The sequence below is a fragment of the Gossypium hirsutum genome, chromosome A02 (genome assembly GCF_007990345.1).
Source record: "Gossypium hirsutum isolate 1008001.06 chromosome A02, Gossypium_hirsutum_v2.1, whole genome shotgun sequence".
NCBI lineage: Eukaryota > Viridiplantae > Streptophyta > Magnoliopsida > Malvales > Malvaceae > Gossypium > Gossypium hirsutum.
This window is the reverse complement of record NC_053425.1, coordinates 13,239,873-13,264,772: the sequence shown is the minus strand read 5'-3', so window position 1 is coordinate 13,264,772 and position 24,900 is coordinate 13,239,873. Positions and strand designations below refer to the sequence as shown.

At 36.6% G+C, this 24,900-nt stretch overlaps 1 protein-coding gene and 1 pseudogene across 2 annotated transcripts; one reads left to right on the top strand and one right to left on the bottom strand.

The window, feature by feature from the left end:
• The first annotated feature begins 1,896 nt into the window (after positions 1-1,896).
• Positions 1,897-12,724, top strand: LOC107951501 (probable methyltransferase PMT10). 2 transcript variants are annotated; one of them, XR_005912108.1, is made up of 9 exons: positions 1,897-2,842; positions 3,911-4,060; positions 4,140-4,410; positions 4,738-4,848; positions 5,146-5,305; positions 5,948-6,205; positions 6,331-6,453; positions 7,042-7,115; positions 12,076-12,158. XR_005912108.1 is itself a non-coding variant. In XM_041091297.1 (9 exons), the coding sequence occupies exons 1-9, from the start codon at positions 2,192-2,194 to the stop codon at positions 12,446-12,448; spliced, it is 2,001 nt and encodes a 666-aa protein (XP_040947231.1). In that variant the 5' UTR covers positions 1,903-2,191; the 3' UTR covers positions 12,449-12,724. The 2 variants fall into 2 exon arrangements, 1 of the variants encoding a protein (XP_040947231.1); XM_041091297.1 differs by lacking the exon at positions 7,042-7,115 and adding an exon at positions 12,250-12,724 and having other exon boundaries at positions 1,903-2,842; positions 12,076-12,153.
• A 207-nt stretch (positions 12,725-12,931) lies between these two features.
• LOC107951502 (BTB/POZ domain-containing protein At4g08455-like) lies at positions 12,932-15,182 on the bottom strand (annotated as a pseudogene).
• Positions 15,183-24,900: the final 9,718 nt, after the last annotated feature.

Below are 24,900 nucleotides of genomic sequence, written 5' to 3'. Positions count from 1 at the left end.
CATGTTAGAGTTTTGGATACTAAATTTATATTCTATTTTTTAAAAAATGATTTAACTATTAAAAATTATAATCTCGTCTTCAGCCTTTAAGTTATTATATCTGTTTTATTTTTTATTTTTTTATGTCAACTCTTCGGTTGAGGATCTAAAAAAAATGTACACGCTAGAGTTGAAGACTTACAACGCTTGAATCAACAATTAAATTGGAAAAAGAAAGGATGAAAAATGTAATTAAGCCATTGTTGAAACATAAATTAGGGATGTATCCTGGAAGGTGCTAAGATTGAAGACTGACGGTTGACATTAGAAAATGAAAAGACAATTCATGTATTTATAATGAAAGGATAATGTTTAATGGATTTTAAATTCATTTTTTAATATTTATAAACCGACGCTACTTTATAACTTTTTTACGAAAATAAAATTAAAAAATTAATTAATTATAAAAATAAGGTGGAAAATAAATTAATTATAAAAATAATATGTTTGTTACGATAATTTTGAGCAGCACCTCACACGTTGGCGGGATCAATAAATTAAAAAAAAATTGATAGGAAAAAATGCGGAAAAAGTAAAAAAAAAAATTTAATTGATGCCGCATCATTGATTAAATGGCTTTTGCAAGTAAGGAATAGTTATGTTTATTAGTCATTCCTCCTTTAGAGATTCAGGAAATTTTAAAAGAGGATAGATTAAGGGCTATTTTAACCAGGATATTCCTATGTAAATCTTTTGATTTTATTTTCAATCTGGTTTTTAGACAGAAATTTTTTAAAAAATGCTGTTGTTTTAAGGATTAAAATGGAGGAAAAGACATTAAATTTAGGGAAAATGCATTGAAAAATCATTAAAATATTAAATGTAGGGAAAAAGCTATCATGTGTTAGAATCACAAACCAATTTCCTTTTTTCACTCTTTCAATTTCTTTTATTAGAAACAACACCACAAATTTTTTTGACTTTTTTTTATTTTTATTTTTAAGATAGTGAAAATTGATTGTTCAAAGATTGGAGCCCAATTAAAAGTAGAGCACTCCCAAAGCGGATAAAATTATTAGCAACTTGAAAGCCCGTGGAGTATGAGCTGCTTCAGGTTACCGAAACAATCAAAGCCAGCCTTTTTATTCCAATCATGGCTTGGGCCCTTTAATATTGTAACTCAACCCTAATAATTTTGTGGCTTAACTGTGAGGGAAGCTTTATCGAGTTTGAATACTGATAAGTTTAGGCTTATTTCCAACATTAATATTTAAGTTGGAGCTTGACTTTTATTTAAGTTCAACTTTAATTAAGTTGATTTATTTAATTTTTGTATTTAAACTTAATTAAACATATTCATATTTAAAGTTCAAATTAGCTTGTTATCAAAGTTTTTCTTAAATAATAAAGTATTATAATGCTCGAATTCGATTCTGTAGAAGGGGATCGATTCTTCGGGTGAAATTTTTGAAGTGTCATCCTTGAGAAGGTCGATCTGAACCCTCACAAAAGAATGTATTGTCTCCTAAAAACTAAACTATTAATTTTTTCAATTTAGTCACTAAACTTTTTAAAATCAAACATTTTGGTTACTCTCTAGTTAGAATTGATATAAGTTTTTTTAATTAATTTAATAACAAATTTAGTCTTCTAATGTTTAAATGTTTTATCAATTTGATCTTAAATATAAGATATTCACCAATTTAGTCCTTAATATTTATAATATTTATTATTTTAGTTTCAATTTTAAAAGATTTAATAAATTTAGTATCTCAAATTGAAATGATTTAATATATTAAAAATATTATAAAAAATAAAAATATTAATATAAATAACCTTTTTCATGAATACAACAGATATTAACTTTCATTACGTTTACCTAAGAAGCGTCGGCAAAGAAAAACGGAAGCCACGTGACCGTATTTCCTCTTCTTCTTCTTCTAGATCTCAGCGTATTTTATACTGGCATTAATTACTATTGGATTTATTTATTTTATTTTATTAAATATTTCCACCTTTGAAGCGTGTACTACACGCTCTCCTTCTCCACTTATCCTCTCTCTCTCTTCCGCCGATCTTTTACTTTCTTCTGCAAATCGAAGCTCTCTGTTAGTTCAAAATTAGAAAAAGAAAAGCTCTCTGCTTCTCTGTTGAATTTTTTTTCTTCCATCCTTCCTGAGAAAATTTACGAATAAAAATACTTTTAAACAAAATGAAACCGACTGCTCCAATAACTAGTACTACAGCAACCGTCACGGCATCTTCGACGACGATTGAGGCCCTTAAAACCCTCAAGTTTGTTAAGCTTGTAGCCATTGTTGTCCTCTCTGTTTCCCTCGTTTTCCTTGCTACTCACTTATCCTCCTCTTCTTCTTCCTTCTCGATCAATTACTCCTTACAAACTCCGCAAGCGTCGCCTCCGGTTTCTCCACCACCACCTCCTCCCCCTTCTCCGCTACCATCTCCTCCTCCACCGGCCGTGCGAAGAACGGGGATAATCGACGAAAATGGAGCAATGTCGGACGAATTCTTTGTCGGAGAGTCAGGCTCGAACTCTACGACTGGTTTTACGGAGTTCAGTGATGGCGACGAGGAAGGACGAGAACAAGAAGAGGAGGAAAGAAAGAGTAAGAGCGACGGTGACGTTAGGGTTGGGGTTGAGAAATATAAGGTATGTGATAAGAGTAAAGTTGATTATATACCGTGTTTGGATAATAAGATAGCAATTAAGCTGTTTAGTAAGAGTGACAAAGGGGAGAAATACGAGAGACATTGTCCTGGAAAAGATGAGATGTTGGATTGTGTGATTCCAAGGCCGGAAGGGTACCAGAGATCTATACCTTGGCCTCAGAGTCGTGATGAGGTAAGTTTTTACCTGAAATTTTTATTTTATTTTATTTACTATTTAAGAAAAATAATAAATTGACTTGTAATTAAGCTTTCTAGTAGGAGACCTTGATGATTTTAGTAAGGTGTAGATGGGAGTCTTGGTTTCAAGTAATTGTATTTTGGGGTGTCAAGGAGGTTGTTTTTCTGTTGATGGGTGGTTAGCTAAGAAATTAGATGTCAAATGCCTGTGCAGAGGGCTGGAGTTGAACTAGGTAGACAAAAGGCGTTTAGTGAGCTTGGGTGATTGCCTAAGGTATCAAGTGAATGAAGAGACTCTTCATTGTTAGTCTTTTTTCTTAAGTTTAGTGGTGCTTAGTACCGTAAAGCAGTAGTAGTCTTGGTAGAAAACTATTAGAATGTTATGTTTTTAAGTAGTGGCCCTTGATCAGTGTTAGCATCTCCTGGATGCATCTGGATTGCTGCTGAAATTGTCTAAGCTCAGTTTTAGCCACCATAATGGAAATGCAGGTGAATTGATTTTTGGTACATTGCAGAACTTTGAGAATGGAGAGTACTGAATGGATAATAGCTTTTGATTTCCAAACTTTATGACATAGGAATAACGAAACCAGTGACCGCTATTTTAATGAAAGATGATAGCTACAACACAATGAGATAAGTTTAGCTTAGACTTGCAAGCAACCATCTCTAGCCTCTGAGTTGGTTTAATTATTGATACTTTGCTAGTGGTTGGATTCATCAGATTTGTGGTCTTTGACTTCTTAGTTATTGTGCAAGTTAATTTCTTTCAACTGAGTTAAATTTTTTTTGTCTGTGGAGGAAATTTCTTGACTTTGACCTATTTACCCTGAGCATAGATGTTATGCTATTTTAATATCCTTCTTCTAGGAATTTATTGGGTTAAAGCTATGTCATTCTCTATAAATTGTCCCATGCATTATCCAGTTATTATTGTTGCTGCTACAATGGAAACAAATTTGATTTTACAACTTTCTTTTGGTTCTATATCTCAAAGCAACTATTTTACCTTGTCAAAATTTCATTGAAGGTTCTTTTGTCTAATTGTGAGTTATAATTGCAGGTTTGGTTCAGCAATATGCCACATACTCGTCTAGTTGCAGATAAAGGTGGGCAAAATTGGATATCAATAAAGAAAGATAAGTTCATTTTCCCAGGAGGTGGAACACAATTTATTCATGGTGCTGATCAATATTTGAATCAGATTTCACAGGTTGTCTGCTTTTCCAATCTCTGCTTGTTTCTAGTACTTGGTTTTGACATGGGTTTGATAATCAGCTTTCTGCTTGCAGATGGTTCCTGAAATTTCTTTTGGCCACCATGTTCGTGTTGCATTAGATATTGGTTGTGGAGTTGCCAGTTTTGGTGCCTTTCTTCTTCAACGCAATGTCACCACTTTATCAATAGCACCAAAAGACGTTCATGAAAACCAAATTCAATTTGCACTAGAGCGTGGGGTACCTGCCATGGTTGCGGTATTTGCTACTCATCGCTTGTTGTATCCAAGTCAGGCTTTTGACTTGATACATTGGTCAAGATGTAGAATTAATTGGACCCGTGATGGTAAGTTCTTTTTTATTGGGACATATCCTAAACAGCTGCTATATCTTGAATTATTCGAAAACTGTTTGCAATTGATCAATATTCAGTTGTCTATAATTGACTATTGCAACCCAATAATGAAATTTAAATTCTTCCAACGGCATTCTTTCATGGTTATTTGAGCATTAAATCTTTTAGTTGTTAGGATTGTATGCATGCAGGTGTGTATCCTGTGTCTGTATGTGTTTGCAGGCTTAGTAGGTTGAGTTTGTGGGATTGTATATGCTATAATGTACATCCTACCTCTTTGATCTTGATGCTTCTTTCTATTTTTTCCTTATGGTGAAGATGAAATTTTGCTTCTTGAGGTCAACAGGATGCTTAGAGCTGGAGGCTATTTTGTCTGGGCTGCACAGCCTGTATATAAACATGAAGAGATTCTACAAGAGCAATGGAAAGGTAGGCCCCTCATGTCATGTTTTTTACTGCCCCCCCTCTCCCCCCCTTTCTCTCTCCACACACACACCAAGACACTTTTTCTTTATGGTGCTTGATATTGCAATATAGTGTTTTAGATGCTTTGAATACTTTGCTTAATTGAATAATAAGAATGAACCGAAACATCAGTTGCATGTATAATACCTTGATCAACTATGACTTTCCATTCCACCTTTATCATTTTTTATTGTGTAAAATGAAAATAAGATCGATACATTGAAGTAGCTCAGACTTATTTGCAAGCTGATTTATCTACAGAAATGGAGGATCTTACTGCTCGCATATGCTGGGAACTAGTAAAGAAGGAAGGATATATTGCCATATGGCGGAAGCCTTTGAACAATAGTTGCTATCTTAATCGTGATACTGGAGTGCTACCTCCCCTTTGTAACTCCAATGATAATTCAGACAATGTTTGGTATGTCCCACTTCAATACATAAAGGTCCACATTTAAATGATGATAAAAAATCTTAGATGAATGAATTCGTTAGATTGGTACTGGGCCATTCTTTCAGACTCCTTATCTTGCAATATTTTGTTTAAATCGCTCTTCAGATCATGGCCCTAGTGTAATGAAGCGTCAATAGCTTGAGGGGTTAGACTTTTGAAACCACCTATGAGTTGAAAATTGCTGAGCGTGTTTTCTTTTACGTAGTATGCCAAATCACTATCTTAATGTTTTTAAAGAATCGTTGTCAGATGTTGGTAACTGTAGTTAGTGCTGCAGAAAATAGAAAATATTTGACTTCTGTATCCATTTACATTACTTACAAATCAGCAAGAATTCACCAAGTGCTTAGACCATTCTCTTCCATTTTCATATAAAAAATTAAACCTAATAGATAAAGTACTAGAAAGAATAGCTTAACAGAAGAATTGAGAGATCAGTTAAAAGTTGAGAATGCTTAGACCATTTTCAGGAGTAAGCTGGGTGCTTTCTTGTTACCTTCCTCTGCTTATTAAAAGAACTTTGATATGACATATGGCAGAAAAGCTCAAGGAGGTTTAACGGCCATAGTTGAACAACTCATAACAAGTTGCAGTGTAACATGTTTGCAGGTATGTTGATTTGAGTGCCTGCATCACTCTATTGCCAGTGAATGGTTATGGCTCTAATGTTAGCACATGGCCTGCGCGTCTTCATGATCCACCTGACAGGCTTCAAAGCATAGAAATGAATGCCTATATATCCAGAAAGGAAATCTTTAGAGCTGAATCAAAATACTGGAATGAAATAATAGACAGTTACATACGTGCTTTTCGCTGGAAAGATTTGAAACTACGGAATGTGATGGACATGAGAGCTGGACTTGGCGGGTAACGTCATATAGAACATGCTACTACATACACTTTTCTGATTTTAGAATTCTTTTTATTTGATAAGAATGAAAAAGAATGTATTGCATTATTTTGAAATTTTTGTTTATTTTGACTCTTGACAGGTTTGCAGCAGCTTTACATGATCTTCAGATCGATTGCTGGGTTATGAATGTTGTTCCTGTTAGTGGGTTCAACACCTTGCCTGTTATTTATGATCGTGGGCTTATAGGAGTTATGCATGACTGGTATAGACAACCTTCACTTTGCTCTGGTTTTCATATTCTTCCAACATCATGTGCTTGGTGGTATTGTAGCATCTATTCAGATTCTATTTAGCCTAGTATATAAAATACATGAAGCTACTATTTGGACCATGAATCCCACCAAGTGTAATGCTTTTGAGACCACAATGAAATTTTGCAGCATAAATTATGCACCTTCTGTGCTTGACCTGGAGGCAACAATGGTAAAATACATCTAAATGAGAAAAGGATACAATGGTAAAAGATATCTAAATGTGAACAAGTTTAGTAAGAAGAATAATTCTTATATCTTCTAATCTGAATACAGCCTCTTAAAGAATAGCAGGAAAAATAAAAAGGAAATAATCTCTAGAAATTAGCCTATCCCTAAAAATTAGTAATTTGATTATGGCTAATAGTACAAGGAAATTCCTAGAACTAAGGTAGAAAATCTGCTTAATTTAAGGAATTCCAACACTCCCCCTCAAGCTGGAGTGTAGATGTTAATCAAACCCAGCTTGCCCATAATTTCTTCGAACATTTTTCTGCTCAAGCTTTTGGTTAACACGTCTGCTACTTGTTGTCTTGTAGGTAGATATGAAACACAAACTTCCCCTTTGTTAATTTTCTCCGTAATAAAGTGGCGATCAATTTCCACATGCTTGGTACGATCATGGTGTACAGGGTTATGAGCTATGCTAACTGCTGCCTGGTTGTCACAGTATAATGTTATAGGTTTTGTATAGGATAATTTTAGTTCTCCCATTAGCCGTTGTAACCACATTCCTTCACATATACCGTGGGACAAAGCTCGATATTCAGATTCAGCACTACTGCGTGCCACAACAGATTGCTTTTACTCTTCCATGTCACGAGATTACCCCAAACATAGCTGCAGTAACCGCTTGTGGAGCGCCTGTCATTAATTGCCCCTGCCCAGTCTGTATCAGTGTAGACTTCTATGCTTCGATTTACATCTTTCTTGAAATGCAACCCCTTACCAGGAGTCCCTTTTAAGTATCTTAATATCCTGTAGGCAGCTTCGAAATCTTTCTCCCTAGGAGCATGCATAAATTGACTTATAACACTTACTCCAAAAGCTATGTCTGGACGAGTGTGAGAAAGATAGATAAGTTTTCTCACTAACCGTTGATATCTCCCCCTGTCTACCTCTTCCCCATCCTTATCAGTTCCTAATTTAAAGTTGGATTCCATAGGAGTCTCGGTTGGTTTGCAGCCCAACAGTCCGACTTCAGAAAGTAGATCAAGAACATACTTTCTTTGAGAGATTGAAATACCTGCCTTTAACCTTGCTGTCTCCATTCCTAGAAAATATCGAAGATTCTCCAAGTCTTTAAGTTGAAACTCAAGACTTAAGAACTCTTTTAGTCTTTCAATTTCAATAGAATCATCCCCTGTCAATATTGTCATCTACATAGACAATGAGAATACAGCACTTCCCATTATCCGAGTGTTTGTAGAATAAGGTGTGATCAGCTTGACCTTGAGTATAATGTCTACTAGTCATGGCTTTGGCAAAACGATTAAATCAAGCCCTAGGGGATTGCTTTAGTCCATACAAGGACTTCTTCAACTTGCATACTTGGCCCTTGCTTCCTTTGAATCCAGGCGGAAAATCCATGTAGACTTCTTCGTTTAATTCTCCATTGAGAAAAGCGTTCTTTACATTCAATTGGATCAAAGGCCATTCTAAGTTGACAGCAATTGAGAGAAGCACTCGAATAGTATTCAATTTGGCCACTGGTGCAAATGTTTCCTCATAGTCCAACCCATATGTTTGAGTGAAACCCCTGGCCACAAGTCTAGCCTTGTATCGATCAATGCTCCCATCTGGTTTAAATTTTGTGGTGAAAATCCACTTACAACCCATGGTCTTCTTCCCAGTAGGTAGTTTAGATATTTCCCAAGTTCCATTGTCTTCAAGAGCCTTTATTTCTTCCAACACAGCTTGCCTCCATTTGGTTGACTTAAGAGCCTCTTCTATATTTTTTGGAGTTTCTACAGAGTCAACATTAGAAACAAAGGCATTGTAGGATTTAGACAAGTTTCCATAGGATACAAACCGAGAAATGGGATGGTGAGTGTAGCTCCTAGTGCCCTTTCTTACTGCAATTGGAAGATAGATGGAAGATGAAGGAGGTGAAACTTCTTCCTCAGGACAGTCCTCGGGTAAAAATGGCATTGGCACTGCTGTTTCTGTCTCAGACAGCTGATGTCTCCGAGTGGGCTGTTTTTCTTCATTAGTATGGTTAATCACCCTTGTTTCTTGTTGCTGAACAGTGGAGATAGGAAAAACAGGTTCCAAAACAGGAAAAACAGGTTCCAAAACAGGAAAAACAGGAATAACAGTGGCTGTAGGATTTTCAGCAGGTTTTGTAGTGGTGGTAGGGCTGATAGAGTCTTGAGGTATAATGAGAAGATTGCTCAAGGTCTCGTCTTCACTAAGTATCTCCCCCTGAAGATGAGAGGCTGAAAAATATGGCTCGTTTTCGAAGAAAGTAACATCAAGGGATACAAACATCCGGTGTAAGGTTGGAGAGTAGCACTTGTACCCTTTTTGTGTAGGTGAGTAACCAATAAAAACACAAGTGTGGGCTCTAGGATCAAGTTTAGATCGGTTAGGTTGATGGTTGTAGACAAATGCTTTGCAACCAAATGTTTTGGTTAGGAGATTAGGAACACGAAACAAGGGAAAATTTTTTTGAAGAGTATGTAAAGGTGTTTGAAAGTTTAATACCTTTGATGGGAGTCGGTTTATAAGATAACAAGCAGTGAGGACAGCTTCTCCCTATAAATACTTTGGTACACCCATAGTAAACATAAGGGCACGAGCCACGGCTACAAGGTGTCAATTTTTCCTCTCGGAAACCCTGTTTTGTTGAGGGGTGTCAGGATAAGAACTTTGATGTATGATTCCTTGCTCAGAAAGATAAGGACTCAGGATAGAATTAAAGTACTCTTTCCCATTATCAGTTCTAAGGGTGTGAATATTTGAATTGAACTGGGTTCGAATCATTGAATGAAAATTTTGGAAGACTCTAGAGACTTCGGATTTTTCTTTAAGGAGATAGACCCAACAAACTCTAGTGTGGTCATCAATGAAAGTTATGAACCACCTAGCCCCTGTGATGTTTTTTACTCGACTGGCTCCCAATAGATCACTGTGGATTAAAGAGAAAGGTTGAGATTGAACATAAGGTTTTAAAGGATAAGGGACATGAGTGTGTTTAGACAGTTGGCAAACTTCACAGTTCAATGAACTTATTTTCTTATTTAGAAATAGTAGAGGAAACAGTTTCTTCAAGTACATGAAATTCGGGTGTCCTAGTCTACTGTGCCATAGCATGATAAAATCTTCTTTTGATGTAGATAAGGCTATCCCTTCTTGTGAACTGTTTTTGTTCCAATCTACTTTAGCAGTGCCAATCATCTTCCCCGATTCCTGTTCCTGAACCACATAATCGAAAGTAGAAAATTCAGCAAGTACTTTTTCATCCTTGGTAAACTTGCTAATTGAGAGTAAATTACAGGAAAGATTTGGAACATGTAAAACTTTATCAAGAAAACAATTTTCAGTAAGTCTAACTGTCCCCATTCCAGCCACTGGCGAGTAAGATCCATTAGCTATGCGAATCCGAGAGTGATCATGACAAGGTAAATAGGTGTGAAACAAACTTAGATTACCTGTCATGTGGTCGGATGCACCCGAGTCTAGTATCCAAGAAGTTATGATAGGTTCGTGTGTAGTATTTAAAGCAATACCTTGAATAGCTAGTGACCCACTGGCTGTAGGAGTTCTGAGTAGTTTATGAAGAGCCTCAAGTTGAGTTTTGGTTAGCCGAACATCTTGAGCATCTTCTTCAGTAGTAGATATCATTGCTGCCTTGTTTCTTTCTGTTTTTTTTTTCAGGATAACCATGGAGTTTGACGCATTTCTCCTTGGTATGCCCAACCCGGTTACAGTGGCTACACCATGGCCTATTTGAACCAGAATCAATTCCATTTTTGAACTTTTGAGATTGTGGGCCTTTTGAAATAAGAGTAGAGTTCTTGGAAGGACGATGACCAGCTATGGTCAATGGTTTTAGTTCTCTTGTGTCTCCCAACATAATAAGACGTCGTTTCTCTTCCCTCCTTACTTCAGCAAATGCTTTTCCTATGGTTGGCAGTGTGGTTCTGCCTAGTATTTGTCCTCGGACTTCATCAAGATCACGATTTAGTCCTGCTAGGAACTCATAGAGACGCTCTTTGTTAAGATGATCCATGAACTTGGTGTGTTCCGAGCCCTCGCCCCAATCAGCTTCATAATACATGTCTAACTCCTGCCGTAAGATCTTTAGGCTGTTGTAATATTGAGTGACTTCAAGTGTTCCTTGTCGAATATCTTTCAACTTTAATTTGATCTCGAATACTTGGGAAGCATTTCCAAGATCCGAGTAATTCTCCTTGATTGCATTCCACATTTCTTTGGCAGTTTTGAAAAAAAGATATGTTCGGCTTATATGATCTTCCATCGAATTTATAAGCCAGGCCATAACCATTGAGTTGTTAAACTCCCAAGTTGCATAACCAGAGTCTGTTGATGCTGGTCGAGGAATTTGTCCATTAATGTACCCAATTTTTTCTCGACCAAGAAGAACCATAAGGACAGATTGTGACCATTGCAGGAAAATTTTTCCATCTAATCGATGATTTGTGATTATAAGAGAAGAGTTAAGGTCACCTTGTGGGATTCCTTGACTGTGATTTTAAGTTATTTGTGGGATCTCAGTCTCAGAGGAATTTTCGGTGTCACCCATGGGAGTAAGGTTTCTAACAGAGAAAACAGAACAAGAAAAGAGAAGAAAGAGCAGGATCAATTGGATTCTTGATGCTCTTGATATCATGAACAAGTTTAGGAAGAATAATAATTCTTATTTTTTCTAATCTGAATACAGCCTTTTAAAGAATAGCAGGAAAAAAAAAAGAAATAATCTCTAGAAATTAGCCTATCCCTCAAAATTAGTAATTTGATTATGGCTAATAGTACAAGGAAATTCCTAGAACTAAGGTAGAAAATCTGCTTAATTTAAGGAATTCCAACAAAATGTGAGAAGGACATCATTTTGATGTCATCATCAAAATTTCTACTCATATGTATTTTCTGGAAGCCATCATATTTGATTTGGGCAAGGGAAACCTTTCCTCTCCAACATTTAAAGTTCAATGCATAGATTTCCAAAAACTCAGCTTCTTTGAGCTTTGGCTTGAGGCTTAATTTATGTTTAGCTAAGCCATATAGTAGTTAGCACGTCCAGTTAATTAGAATGAACCAGGATGAGTCTTGAACTAAGTCAAGCAGCTGTCAAAATAGCACTTAGTGACACCAATCTGCGAAACCTTTAAACCTTTTTGGCTGGGAAGTAGGAGGACCTTCCACCATGTTTATACAAGTAATAGTACTTAGAACTAAGTAAGAGGGCCTTCCATGGTCTTCCTTGGGTTTCTTTTGTAGCTCATTCATTACTGAGTTTATGAATGCTTTTAAGCTCATCTGTAGAATTTCTACATATGATTTCATATTCCTCTTGCTTTATACTTATGATTCTTAATTTCTTTTCCCAGGTGTGAACCATTCGATACTTATCCTAGAACTTATGACCTATTACATGTAGCAGGTCTTTTCTCTGTTGAGAAAAAGAGGTATATTCATCCTCTTTTCCTTTTGTGTCCTAGTTTATGATAATAATGCACATTCTTAAGTTACGGTTTGTCATTTTCCTTCTCTGGTTGATATAGGTGTAATATGTCAACCATCATGCTAGAGATGGATCGCATGCTGAGACCTGGTGGACGTGTATATATACGAGATTCAATCTTTGTTATGGGTGAACTTCAAGAAATAGCAACTGCAATGGGATGGGTGGCTGTGCTGCACGAAACAGGTGAAGGTCCACACGCGAGCTGGAAAATTTTGATCTCTGAGAAACGTATGTGATGTGCTTGTTTGATGAATATCTGTAAAACCATGTTAGCTTCACAACTTTGGGAAGTACGTCAAAATCACATATAGAAAGAAGCTGCTACTCCCTGAACTAAAAAGTAAGAGCTGCAACTCGTTCCAAATAATATAAGTATAATCTATTGTTCTATGTATGTAGTAAACATTACTGATTGGTATTACTACATTTGGACGAACATATATTAAAGGATTTCATTTTTCTCTGTTGTATCCCAAGTGTAATTGTACATTACAAAGTTTGCCATTTTAGTACATGTTGAAGTTGTCAATGTCTTACTGATTCTCTTTAGGAAACTGTTCCATGTTTCAGTTGAAGGAATATGTGATTTCATCATGCCAAGAACTTTTAGAGAATGTGTTAGGAAGGATACAACAATTTTACCAATCTTTTTTCTGGGATAAAAGGAGACAAAAAGATCCATCCATTGACAACTTGTAACCCAAGATTTCACCAATAAATGATCATCAAATTTTTTTTTTCTTTCATATCATCCTAAAAGTTCATCCATAAACAAAGATTACAAACTCACACTATCCAAATGATAAACAAAGCAAAATCCTTTATCACAATTAACTATGATTTTATTGAAGCATCCTTAAGAACAGCAGTATTAACCTGTTTAGAGAGAGAAGCTTCATATATTTCCATAACGAGTCTAGGATCCTTTTCAACAAGTTCCATATACCCTTCCTTTTTTGTAAGCTTATCAATGTTGTCCATAATCAAACACAAAGCTGCATCGAGCAAGAGCTTGGCGCCGTGCTAGTAAGCAAAGGCATAGGTCATGAGTGAATTATCCCAGTTCAATTTTGATACCAGGAACTTTTCCTAGAAGCCTTTAAGATGCTTCACCTGGTATTTTTCAGTCAAAACAAGAAGATCACAAGCCATTTGCTCATCAAGCCATGATTCTGCAGTGTACAAATAGTTCACAAAGGCTCGCAGAGCATCGTATGATACGTCACTGATCTTGATTGTTCCACTTTTGCTTTCTTCCATCTCATTTTCAAGCATTGCTTTGAATACTGGTGAATGGTTCACCTGGCTTCACATCCAAATATTCATACATAAAACAAGAACCAAACAATTAATGCTCCTAAAAGACACATTTCCTGACTTAGGTCCAGATTTTTAGCTACTGTAAAAGAAAATAGCCATCATCCAAATGTAATTTTCAAAAATTTCAAGTTGGGTCACATTAAAATTTCAATTTTTTCATTTGAAATTGAAATTAGAGCAGATGAAGCAAATTGGTGGGAGTGGAAGTAGGAGCAGTACCAAAACGGCTTTATGGGCGGGTACAGGAACAGGGGGCAAGCTATCATCGGAAGCGACCAAAACGACGTCGGGGAAGAGGGGACCAGGGGAGGTGGAGGCACCACGGTGGGCGTGATCTAGTGGAGACCAAAAACGTAAAAGGCGACTTTGGCTTTGAGATCTTCAATCTCCCGCTTCAGTTCTTCCTCGGTCTCGCTAGCTCCCTCGTAACACTCCTTGCACGTCCCGGCGTCACGTGCCGTGTGCATTTCCTTGCACGATATGCATCTCATCGTCTCGGTGTCGCTCTCGCTCTCCTTCTCCGACTCTGATGCCCGCCCGGTCACACCGATGCCTTCTCATTTTCCTTTTTTCGCTCTACGGGAAAGAATGTGCGTCTTTTGCTATTGGCTGTTTTTTCTTTAACGATTCCCAATATGATTTTTTTATTTCTACTTATTGTTAAACCTTATAATAGTTTGATTCTTGTAGTTATTTACACTTAGTATTTGTAATTGTATTACACTTTTTATAGTTAAAAAAAAATCTTAACTCATAAATTGTTAATTAAATTATTATTTATTTATTTTTTATACTTAATTTTCTTTTGTCATAAATAATATTTAAATTATTTTTCCTCAAGTTGCTACCTTCATTAATCAAACCATTAGTTAAACAATTTCTATTTACAAAAAAAGCTTAACTCACAAATTAATACCTAAATTATAATTTTTTTTCAAGTTGATACTAAAACTTTTTTTGTCACATGCTACCTAAACTGTTCTTTCATTGTCCATTTGACATCAAAATGTTATTTCTGTTAAAAAATTTCAGTAATAATAGACCCTAACATCATATAATTTTTAAAAAAATGATTTTTAATTATTTTATTTTCATTTACATTATTTCTCTCTCACACTATATATATATTATATTTTTTCATTCTTCTTCCATTATAATGACATGTTAGAATTTTAAATAGTATCTAATATAAAATTAGAACCGTAAACTAGGATCTATCATGTCAAATCATCAAGAATAAATAAATAACAGAACTAGATGCTGAAGCGTACCTGAATCCATGAATTCTTTAAAGTTTTACCGGATTTTGGGGATTTGATCTTCCAAATTAGCACACAAGAAATTCAAAGAATATTTGCTCTTTTTTTTCCTAATGATGAGATATTAGAAAAGATATCTTGTGTGTAATTTGGGAACCATAACTCTAATATTTATAATCGTGACATATTAATTCTAATCAAATTCTAATTAGCCCATCATTAATTAGAATATGATTAGAACTCAATTACTAGAGTATTTACACATATTTGACCCATATTTTATTTAATAATTAAAGCCCAATAAAATTTTAACCAAATTAGATCACTTTTAATCTGGGCTAACATATCATGATAGTAATTAATAACATGTAATTACCTTATTATATATGTGATGTCCATATTTTCCAACAATCTTCCACTTGGTCCACATATATATACAAATTACTCTATAATTACATGTCATTATATAACCTTATGAGCTCAAAATTTTACTATTATATCCAAAAGGTATTCTGAACAATCTCGTCTATTAATTATGTTAACATAGAACCAAGGCGACTTTTGTTACATATATCGTAACTAAATCCATCCATGATCACATATATTAACACAACCAAATGACATAGATCAAGTATGGATGTGTAGCATGGAAATTACATGCAATATAATCTAAACATGTCTATTTCCAACTGGTCCTCCTTAGTAAGATCAAACCTTACCAAAATTAGAGTGTGAATAAACCAAATAAACTTTATTTCTGCAGAAAATAAACTTATTATCTTTAACTGAAATAACTGAAAATGTGTCTATAACATAAAAGCATTTAAAAATACAAACTCCCACTAAAACCAAATATCCTTTAAATGACATTACACCCATATTAGCAATGTGCTCTTATAAAACCTTAGGTGTAGTTCCTTAGTAAGCGGATCCGCAATCATAGAGTTTGTCCTAATATGCTTTATAAGTACCTAACCACTCTGAACTTTTATTTTAACAAGCAGGAACTTAAAGTCTATGTGTTTTGACTTTAATGTGCTCCTGTTGCTATTGGAATAAAAGGCTGCAATTTATTTTCACAATTTACACCTTAGTGACAAAATCTTGTATCCATATTCCATCAAAACCGGAGTTTATATACCTGATGATCTCTAACTAATTAGATTTCTGATATGTGAGCCTGTACCACCCCAAACCCGGCCCAGAAGTTATGGCCGGATCCGGCATGCCACATCAAAAACGTAAAAAAAAAATTTCCATTCTAAGTCCAGAAAATCGTACTTGATGTTCAAAAGATTAATTCATTAAGGGTTAAAGTGAATGGAAGCTGTGCACCAGGTAGGAAACCGGAAAAGAGGTGGTGAGTCCATCGGACTGCTTAAGTACCAAGCTCCCTTCGGATCCAATCCTAGACATGCATACTGTCATTGCCACACCTTAACGTCATGGATATTTCTAGGAAACCGATTTGATTAAGTCATTTTTAGGAAAAGTGATTAATTTTGGAAAATACTTTCATTGCGGAAGCTTTGCTTGTTGTCGTGTTATTTTGAAATCAACTGTTGTTTTTGAAAATGCGCCCTAAAGCTATCCAATTTCAACAGTTAAAATAAGTATTACCTATCTTAGTAATACATATTAAAAACCATCAAAAATAAATAAGCGGCTTTATTACATTTAAAAGCCCAAAACCTCAAACGTAATTAAAAGGATGTCCAGTTCACCAGAAGAAAATCAAACTTTCAGAACGGGTGGCCACTCAGAATTCCCTCACAGCTCCAAGCCCACTATGGTTGGGGATTACTTGCGTGGATGAAAATAAAAGGGATGAGTTTGGGGAAACTCAGTGTGTAAAATAACCCAACCATAGTCTAAATCAGCTCAACCCACAGAAACAGAATAAGTTGGCCTTAGCCCAGAACAGAATTCAGAATAAAGCCCATAGGCCCATAACAGAACAGAACAAATGTTACATGTTTATGTAGAAACCCAACCATATCCAACCGTATACACCCCCGTACCAACCTTACACCGTGTAGGGAGACAACTCGACCCACCCAACCGCTACACACCACAGAATTTGCAGCATGGCTGCCAGAACAGATAATGTGACAGAGTCACCAGATACAGATAATCGTGGCAGAGCCACCAAAACAGATATATGTGGCAGAGCCACCAGATCAGATATTTGTGGCATAGCCACCAGAACGCTTCTTCCATAATATAACCCATGTCCCCATGCAACAAATATATAATCATGGCATCCATCATACAGAATCAGATCGCTATGCTTTTCAGTCAAAATTAGCCCTACGGGTATAACGGTAATTTTGCACCTAGGGGTATAACAGTAATTTTCCATGCATAGGGGTATTATAGTAATTTAGCTACTTTCAGGGTTTTCATGCATATCCTAACTATTTACGTACTATCAGAACACTTACCGCGCATACTTACCGAATTAGGCCCGTTGGCCCATGAACCCGATCTTTGGCCCATTAAGCCCAAATTATCAAAATGTACGAAATCGCGCGTACTGCAGTTTATTACTTTAGATTACCAAATATACAAACCCAACTATTTTACGAGCATTCGCACACGCAAATTCCCAAAATACCGACTTTTCAGCATTTCGGCTTTTCGGCTTTTGCCAATCTAGTCTATGAGAGAGTGTCAGTTACGCACCTGTTTGCGATGATATGCTAACGAGATCCACACACGAACCGCCTACAATTGGATTACTAACACATTAATCTAACTATTCAAATACAAACTACGTATTAACCCTTTACAATATTCGGCCAACCACACCTACAGATCATAGTAAGCTTATAAGAAATCAATAAGCAACTCATTAACAAATTTTTGTCAATGTTTACTACATAATCATAATTGCACTGCAAGCTGTCTTCCTGAGCAACAGTCACTAAATTATTTATAACTGGAGCTACGAAACTCCAAATCAAGTGCCGTTAATTTTCCCTGAAAATAGACTCATATATCGTTTATCCATAAAATTTTCAGAATTTTTGGTATGGCCAATCAATACCAGATTTTTCTTAAAGTTTCCCATGTTTCACTGTTTGACTAATCTGACCACTCTTCATTACGAATCAAATTTCTCATTGTAAAGAATTCAAAATATGTTCTCATTTATTCCATTTGAAACTAGACTCATTAAGATTTAATTACATAATTTATGCAGCTTCTAACTCATCTCCCACAATTTATGGTGATTTTCCATAGTCACGTTACTGCTGCTGTCCCAAGCAGATTTATTACCAAATCACTCTTTCACACCTAACTTGCATGCTTGTTATTTAAACATGTATATCACCAATCAATCATCACATATCTATGATTTTACTTAAGTATAATCTCCATTTCATCATTTTAAAGCACAACATGTTAGCTGATTTTTCCCTTTAGCATTTAAGGCACATGCATGCTCATTTGTTTGGCTCAACTTCACCTATCTTCCATTTTTCATCAAAAGAACATGAAACAACAACCATTTCCTTCATTTTAATTCATGACTAAATGCTCACAACACAACTAAAAATCAAAATATACTTCAAGAGTTAAGGTAGAATCAAGAAGAACTCATGAACCTCAAAATAGAAGCAAGGTACCAAGAACTTACCTTCAATTTTCCTCCTCCTAATAACCGAATACTCAAGAGCTTTCTCCTCTCCTTTCTCTTCTCTAACTTTCAGCTATGATGAACAAAGATGGACAAAACTTTGTTCTTTTCACCCCTTTTTCTTTTAATAAAACTTCATATTTCATCCATTTAATTCTTTAATACAAAAGACATGAAATTTTTATCATGAAACATTTACCTAACCCATTATCATGGAACATTTACCTAATCCATTATCATGGAACATTTACCTAACCTATTATCATTGAACATTTACCTAACCTATTATCAATTTGTACCATAAATTATGGATATCAAGTGTACTTTTGTCTACAACAACATGATGGCTGGCCACTTCATGTAAAATGGGAGGTTTGTCATGCAAATCCTCCTATTTTGCACTCCTATTTATTTGGCCACTTCAATTTAGCCTATAGCATTTTCAAACATTTTCACATAGGTCCTATTTCATAATTTCACCCCCTTTTTCTTATGGAAAAAAAATTAACTAAAATTGTCGGGTTCTATCTTAAGTTTTGGCTTTCTAGAGGCCCACTAACATAATTAAACCTATGCCAACATTCACAGAATTCCCGAAAATTGGGGCGTTACAGAGCCTGTAATTTTTTGTTCTTTAAAAATACCTTATAACCCTTTTGGATGCTATCCAATGGTCCAAACTAGGGTTGCTTAAAATATCTACCTAACATCCCAATAATATACACAATATTCCAATGTATACAAACTTGAATGTACATTAGATTTTCCATTGCTAAAATATAAAAAAAATCTTATGCATTTTGGTAATCTCAAAATCATTCTTAGGGCATTGATTGAGGCTATACTTATTATTGACAAGAAGTATGTCATTAACATATAAAACCAAATAGAGAACCTTACTCCCACTAAACTTATGGTATATACGATTATAAAAAAAATTCATCTCTAAATCGAATGAGATAATCATTTGGTAAATTTTGTAATATTATTGACGAGAAGTCTACTTAAGCCCATAGATGAAGTTCTTTAATCTGCAAATCATTACCTTTGCATCATCAGACGCAAAGTTTTTTAATTGCACCATATAAATGTATGATCAATGTTACCATTGAGAAACCATTAACTTAATATTCATCTGATGTAGCTTAATATCAAAATATTCCACTAAAGCCATTATAACTCTTTCCCTAGTGGACATTTTTAATAACATTCATTCTTGAGGTTGTTGAGTTTGTTCTTCAAGAACAATTACCTCATTTTGAATAGGGAGTTGTTTAACATTGTCTTATTGAGGTTCTAGATTCACTTATTGATTAATGATAGGTATGAGAACATAAACATCATCAAAAGTAATAGTAGGAACTGAGTTAAAATTCAATTCCTCCTTAAAAACAATGTCTCTAACCTTATTTCTCCCTCCAAACTCAACATCCTAAAAGAATGTTTCAATTATCGTCTAAAAAATATTCCTAATTGTGGGATCTTAAAATTCATAGCCCTTAGATCGCTCAGTATTTCCTTGGCCCTTATACTTTACAGACATCAAAGAAGTTAGAAATAATTTCATTTTAACTTTATCATTTTTAGCAAAACGTTTCTCAATTTCATTAAGGAAACCTTTGTAACGCCCAAAATTTCTGTAATTTCGACATTTGTGATTGTTGAGCATGAAAATATCGAAACTTTTGTTTTGATTCTTTTTGGCATAAATATATGTGGTTTAGGAAGTTATGTACTTTGGGGTGTGTTTGGGAGGTTCCAAGTTCAAGTTTTAACTTGGGCTAAATTTTGGTTTTTATGTGAGAAAAGCCTGACTTTAGGTCAGTGGGCTTATAAGGAATTGATGGTAAAAACCTAACAGAATGGGCATGTTGGTCTAGTGGTTAAGATGTGTGTTGGTGTGTTGGGGGTCTAGAGTTCGATTCCCTACAGTAGCGATGAGATTATTTTTGCTGCAAGTTTCAGCTAAGTGTTGAGTTTTATTAAAATCCTGAGTTGAGAGTTTTAGGAAAAAAATTAGGGGTTTTATTATTTCCTTCATTTTGGAAAAATATTTTCTCTGCCGTTCTTCCTCTTCCAAACTTGAGCTGCCGAAATTCTCTTCTTCTTTTTCTCTTCTTCTCCATTTTTCTTCTTCTTTGATTGCTAGTGATTTCGTCGGTTCAGTGAGTTTGGTTTTTAATTAAGTTAAGTGATTTCCTTAGAGATTGTTTAAGAGAGATTTTGGTTGCTATTTAGGGAATATTCTAGGGTATGTGGATCATTAATCGAGCTCTTAACAGTGAGGAATCACTGTTATTCATTGAAGGTAAGTAGATCTTTTGTTTCGGGATTTGCCTATTCTTAATAATCTGACTTAAGAGACTGATTTTGGGTTCGCTATGATCGATTTTCGACTTTGGTGTGCGCGTGGTTGGATTAGCAGCAGAAATAAACCAGGTGTGTACTTCGATTACGCAGGAAACGAGTTTTGGTGAAAGCCAAAAATGCTGCTGTCGATGCCACATGAGTGTGCGGACTACCGGTGTGGAGGTCGTGTAGCGATACACGGTCGTGTGTTCGACGAGCCAGACCATGCGCGTGCCATAAATGCGTGACAAACACGGGCGTGTGATAGCTTGTAGGCCATTTGCGAGGCACGGGCTCAGGCAAATGGGCAATGTAGGCCACACGAGCGTGTGGGCCCACACGAGTAAACCACACGGATGTGTGAGAATCTAGGCCAGGCCATGTGATCCACACGGGCGTGTGGGCCCACATGGGCAAGGCACACGGGTGTGTGAGCCCTTAAATTTAAAATGTTTTGTAAGGTTGCACGGGTTACCCAAGTCGACTGTGACCAGTAGTAGGGTGGGTAAGCCTTATCTAGACTCTTAATTCTATAATGTATGTGTTCGCATGATATACTTAGCATGATTATCTGATCTGTTCTGTAAATAAAGGTATGATCTGTTTGTCTGCATTATAGCATGCCATGCTTATATGATGCATTGCATCGGTGTGGGTTTGATGAAGTGAAGGGAGTATCTGAAAGGCTTCATAAGCCCATCATCTGGCAGCTAAGCTGCATACTTATGATATGTGCTGCGATACGATACTTTATGGTGTGTAGGGTTGGATGGGTCGATTATATCCCCATATACGGTGTGCAAGGATGAGTGGGTCGATTTTATCCTCACATGGTGTTGGGTTGGTCGGAGTTGGTGTGCAAGGCTGGTGGATTTTATCTGTTATTCTGTTCTGTTATGCATGTTACATTTGAGATGGGCGCAAGCCCTAAGACTGTATTTGATAATGATTCTGTGAGGGCCTAGGCCCGAATTATAACTGTATTCTGTTATTTGTTCGTATACATGCTATACTGTGGGGATGTACACATTGAGTTGCGAAATTTACCCATTTTATTTATTTGTCTGTTCAGGTAATCCCCAGCAGTAGATGGATCGGTGTGACGGAGCACTCGATGGTGAACACTGGTAGATATTTACGGATTTTTGAGTAACACTTTATTTTGTCTATTTTATTTAAATATTTATTTTGGGTTTATTTTGGGGATTTTAAATTGTTAAATTATCGATTCATGAATTAATAATGTTTTAGCTTTCGCGTTAATGAAATATTTTCACTTAATATTTGGAATAGAGATTTTACAACTTAAGTAAAGATAACAAACATGACAAATTTCAACTCGCTAAGGTTTATCTAAAAAGCACTCACATGTGATGCTGCCAGATTCGGCCATAGCGTTTAGGCAAAGTTTGGGGGTGTTACATTTATTGGTATCAGAGCTAGATTTGTAAAAAACTCGACTGTAGATTTGGACGGTAAAAAGGAATTGTTTTTGAAAAATAAGTGGTAAAGTAATTTGGAATGTTTTTGATAAATAAGTGGTTCACCGAATCTCCGACGCCGATCCTGTAAGTTTTTTTAAACTCTGATATATACTATCTGAAACATGTTTAAAATGAAATATTGTCTGTATTTGTTTAAAAGATTATGTATGTGTTGTGAGACTACTATAGGTAGTACTTTACTGAACCACTTTGGTAGTGTAAACTGAAACCATAGTAAGCTTATTACTCGCGATAATTGACTCTAAAACTCTGATACTGTTTTGCATAAAATATCTGTTAATAATTATCGAAATTATAAACTGATGTGCATAAAACTTCTAAATACAGATTAATTTGATAATTACGATGAGCGCATGTGGTACTCGTGGACGGGGTACTAGAGGCCAAGGTAGAGGCTGTAGAGGGATTCGAGCTAAGTCTTTCACATCTAATACGATCCCTAATCTGGACACTAGCGAGACGCCGGTGTCACCTGTTACTGAGACTGGTGCTGAGTCGCAAGACTGTGCAGCTGGGGATGACGCATTGTCCCAGGCCATGTTGCGAATTCTGGAGAGGGTAGCTGGGGCTAATGCTGAATCTAGAGGCCGTGGGTCGATTACGGAACGGCTCCTTTCCAATGGGGCTGAGGTATTTAGGGCCATCGCTGGAGTTGCTCCTAATGTGGCTGAGTACTGGATGAAGGCCACGGAGCTTATTATGGATGATCTGGATTTTACTGCCAAGTAGAAGCTAAAGGGGGCTGTTTCATTGCTTCGCGATAAAGCATATCAGTGGTGGCTGACAGTCAGGGATGGCACTCAACCTGACAGTCTGATGTGAGACTTATTTAAGACGGCTTTCCAGAGCAAGTATGTGAGGGCCAGTTATATCGACGCTAGGAGGCGTGAATTCCTAAATCTTACTTAAGGAGACCGTTTGGTGGCCGAGTATGAGGCCGACTTTTTGAGGCTGAGCTGTTATGCGCGAGGCATGGTGGTAACTGAGTATGAGTGCTGTGTCTATTTTGAAGATGGCTTGAAAGATAACTTGAGGGTCTTGATAGCTCTGTATAGGGAGTGTGAGTTTACCGTGTTGGTTGAGAAGACCAAGATTGCGGAGGAGGTTAAGAGCGCTGAGCACCAGAACTGTGATAGAAGGAAGACTAAGAGGGAGGTAGAGTCTTCAAATGCTGGGGTGAGGCCTAGGAAAAAGGCCAGATCTGATGGGCCCATAGGAGTTGGGTCTACTGTTGCACCTGCTGGGGTGACAATTTGTCAGCACTGTAATAGACGCTATCCGGACGAGTGTTGGAGGTTTACTAGAGCTTGTCTTAGATGTGGGTCTTCTGAGCATCGTGTTAAGGACTGTCTATTGAGGACTAATTAGGTGCAAGTTCTGGATACTGAAACTGTACAACCGTCGAGGGTAGTCCAGCAGCCACCAAGGGGCCGAGGTCAGGCTAGGGGTGGAAACAGTATGGGCCGAGGATAGAGAGTACAAGGCATATGTGCTGGGCCAACTGAGACGAGGCAACCTGTACTTGTCTATACTACACGTCATCATAAGGATGGAGATGCTCCGGACGTCATCATGGGTACGTTTTTAATCCTTAATGTACCTTATGTTGCAGTGATAGACATAGGCTCTACATATTCCTACGTTGTATGTTCTGTGTCTGAGACTTTGGGAATACCGTATATGAGTGCTTCTAGTGAGATTTTAGTGGTGAGTTCATTGGGGTAGTCTATTAGGGTTAGTAAACTGTTCAAGACGTTCCATTGGAAGTCCAAGGAACGATATTTCTGGCTAATTTAATAAAACTTCTATTTGGGGAGTTCGATTTAATTTTGGGTATAGATTGGTTGGTGAAGCATCATGTAAGACTGGATTGCGCTGAAAAGAGGGTTGTCCTGAGGATCTCAGAGGATAATAAGATATTCGTGATTGGAGAATGACGAAATTATCTGAGTAATATGATATCTGCGTTGGTAGCAGAGAAGCTGGTGAGAAAAAGATGTGAGGCGTTTTTGGCCTACATCAGTTCTCTGATTCCGTGGACTTATTGGTTAAAGACATCCATGCTGTGAAGGACTTTCCAAATGTTTTTCTAGAGAAATTACCAGGATTGCCTCCAAGCCGTGAGGTAGAATTTGGGATTGAGTTGATTCCTAGTACAGCTCCGGTGTCTATCGCCCCTTACCGAATGGCACCAAAGGAGCTGGCAGAACTGAAAGCTCAAATTTAGGAGTTGTTGGATCGTGGGTTTATTCGTCCAAGTGTGTCTCTGTGGGGAGCACCTATTCTGTTCGTAAAGAAGAAGAACGGTACAGTGAGGATGTGTATTGACTACTGCCAATTGAACAAGTTAACGATTAAGAATAAGTACCCACTTCCGAGGATAGACGACTTATTCGATCAGTTCAGAGGGGCTTCAGTGTTTTTGAAAATCGATCTGCGATCAGGTTATTATCAGTTAAGGGTTAAGGAGGCCGATGTGCATAAGACGACATTTAGGACTCGTTATGGGCATTACGAGTTTCTAGTCATGCCTTTTGGGTTGACTAATGCAGCAGCGACATTTATGGACTTAATGAACTGTGTGTTTCAGCTCTACTTGGATCGATTTGTAA

What these genes read in the sequence shown, in the direction of transcription:
- LOC107951501 (XM_041091297.1), top strand. Translation starts at nt 2,192, where the DNA reads ATGAAACCGACTGCTCCAATAACTAGTACTACAGCAACCGTCACGGCA. An exon ending in GGCCTCAGAGTCGTGATGAG is followed by an intron (nt 2,843 to 3,910) that starts GTAAGTTTTTAC and finishes TTATAATTGCAG; the next exon opens with GTTTGGTTCAGCAATATGCC. An exon ending in TCTACAAGAGCAATGGAAAG is followed by an intron (nt 4,849 to 5,145) that starts GTAGGCCCCTCA and finishes ATTTATCTACAG; the next exon opens with AAATGGAGGATCTTACTGCT.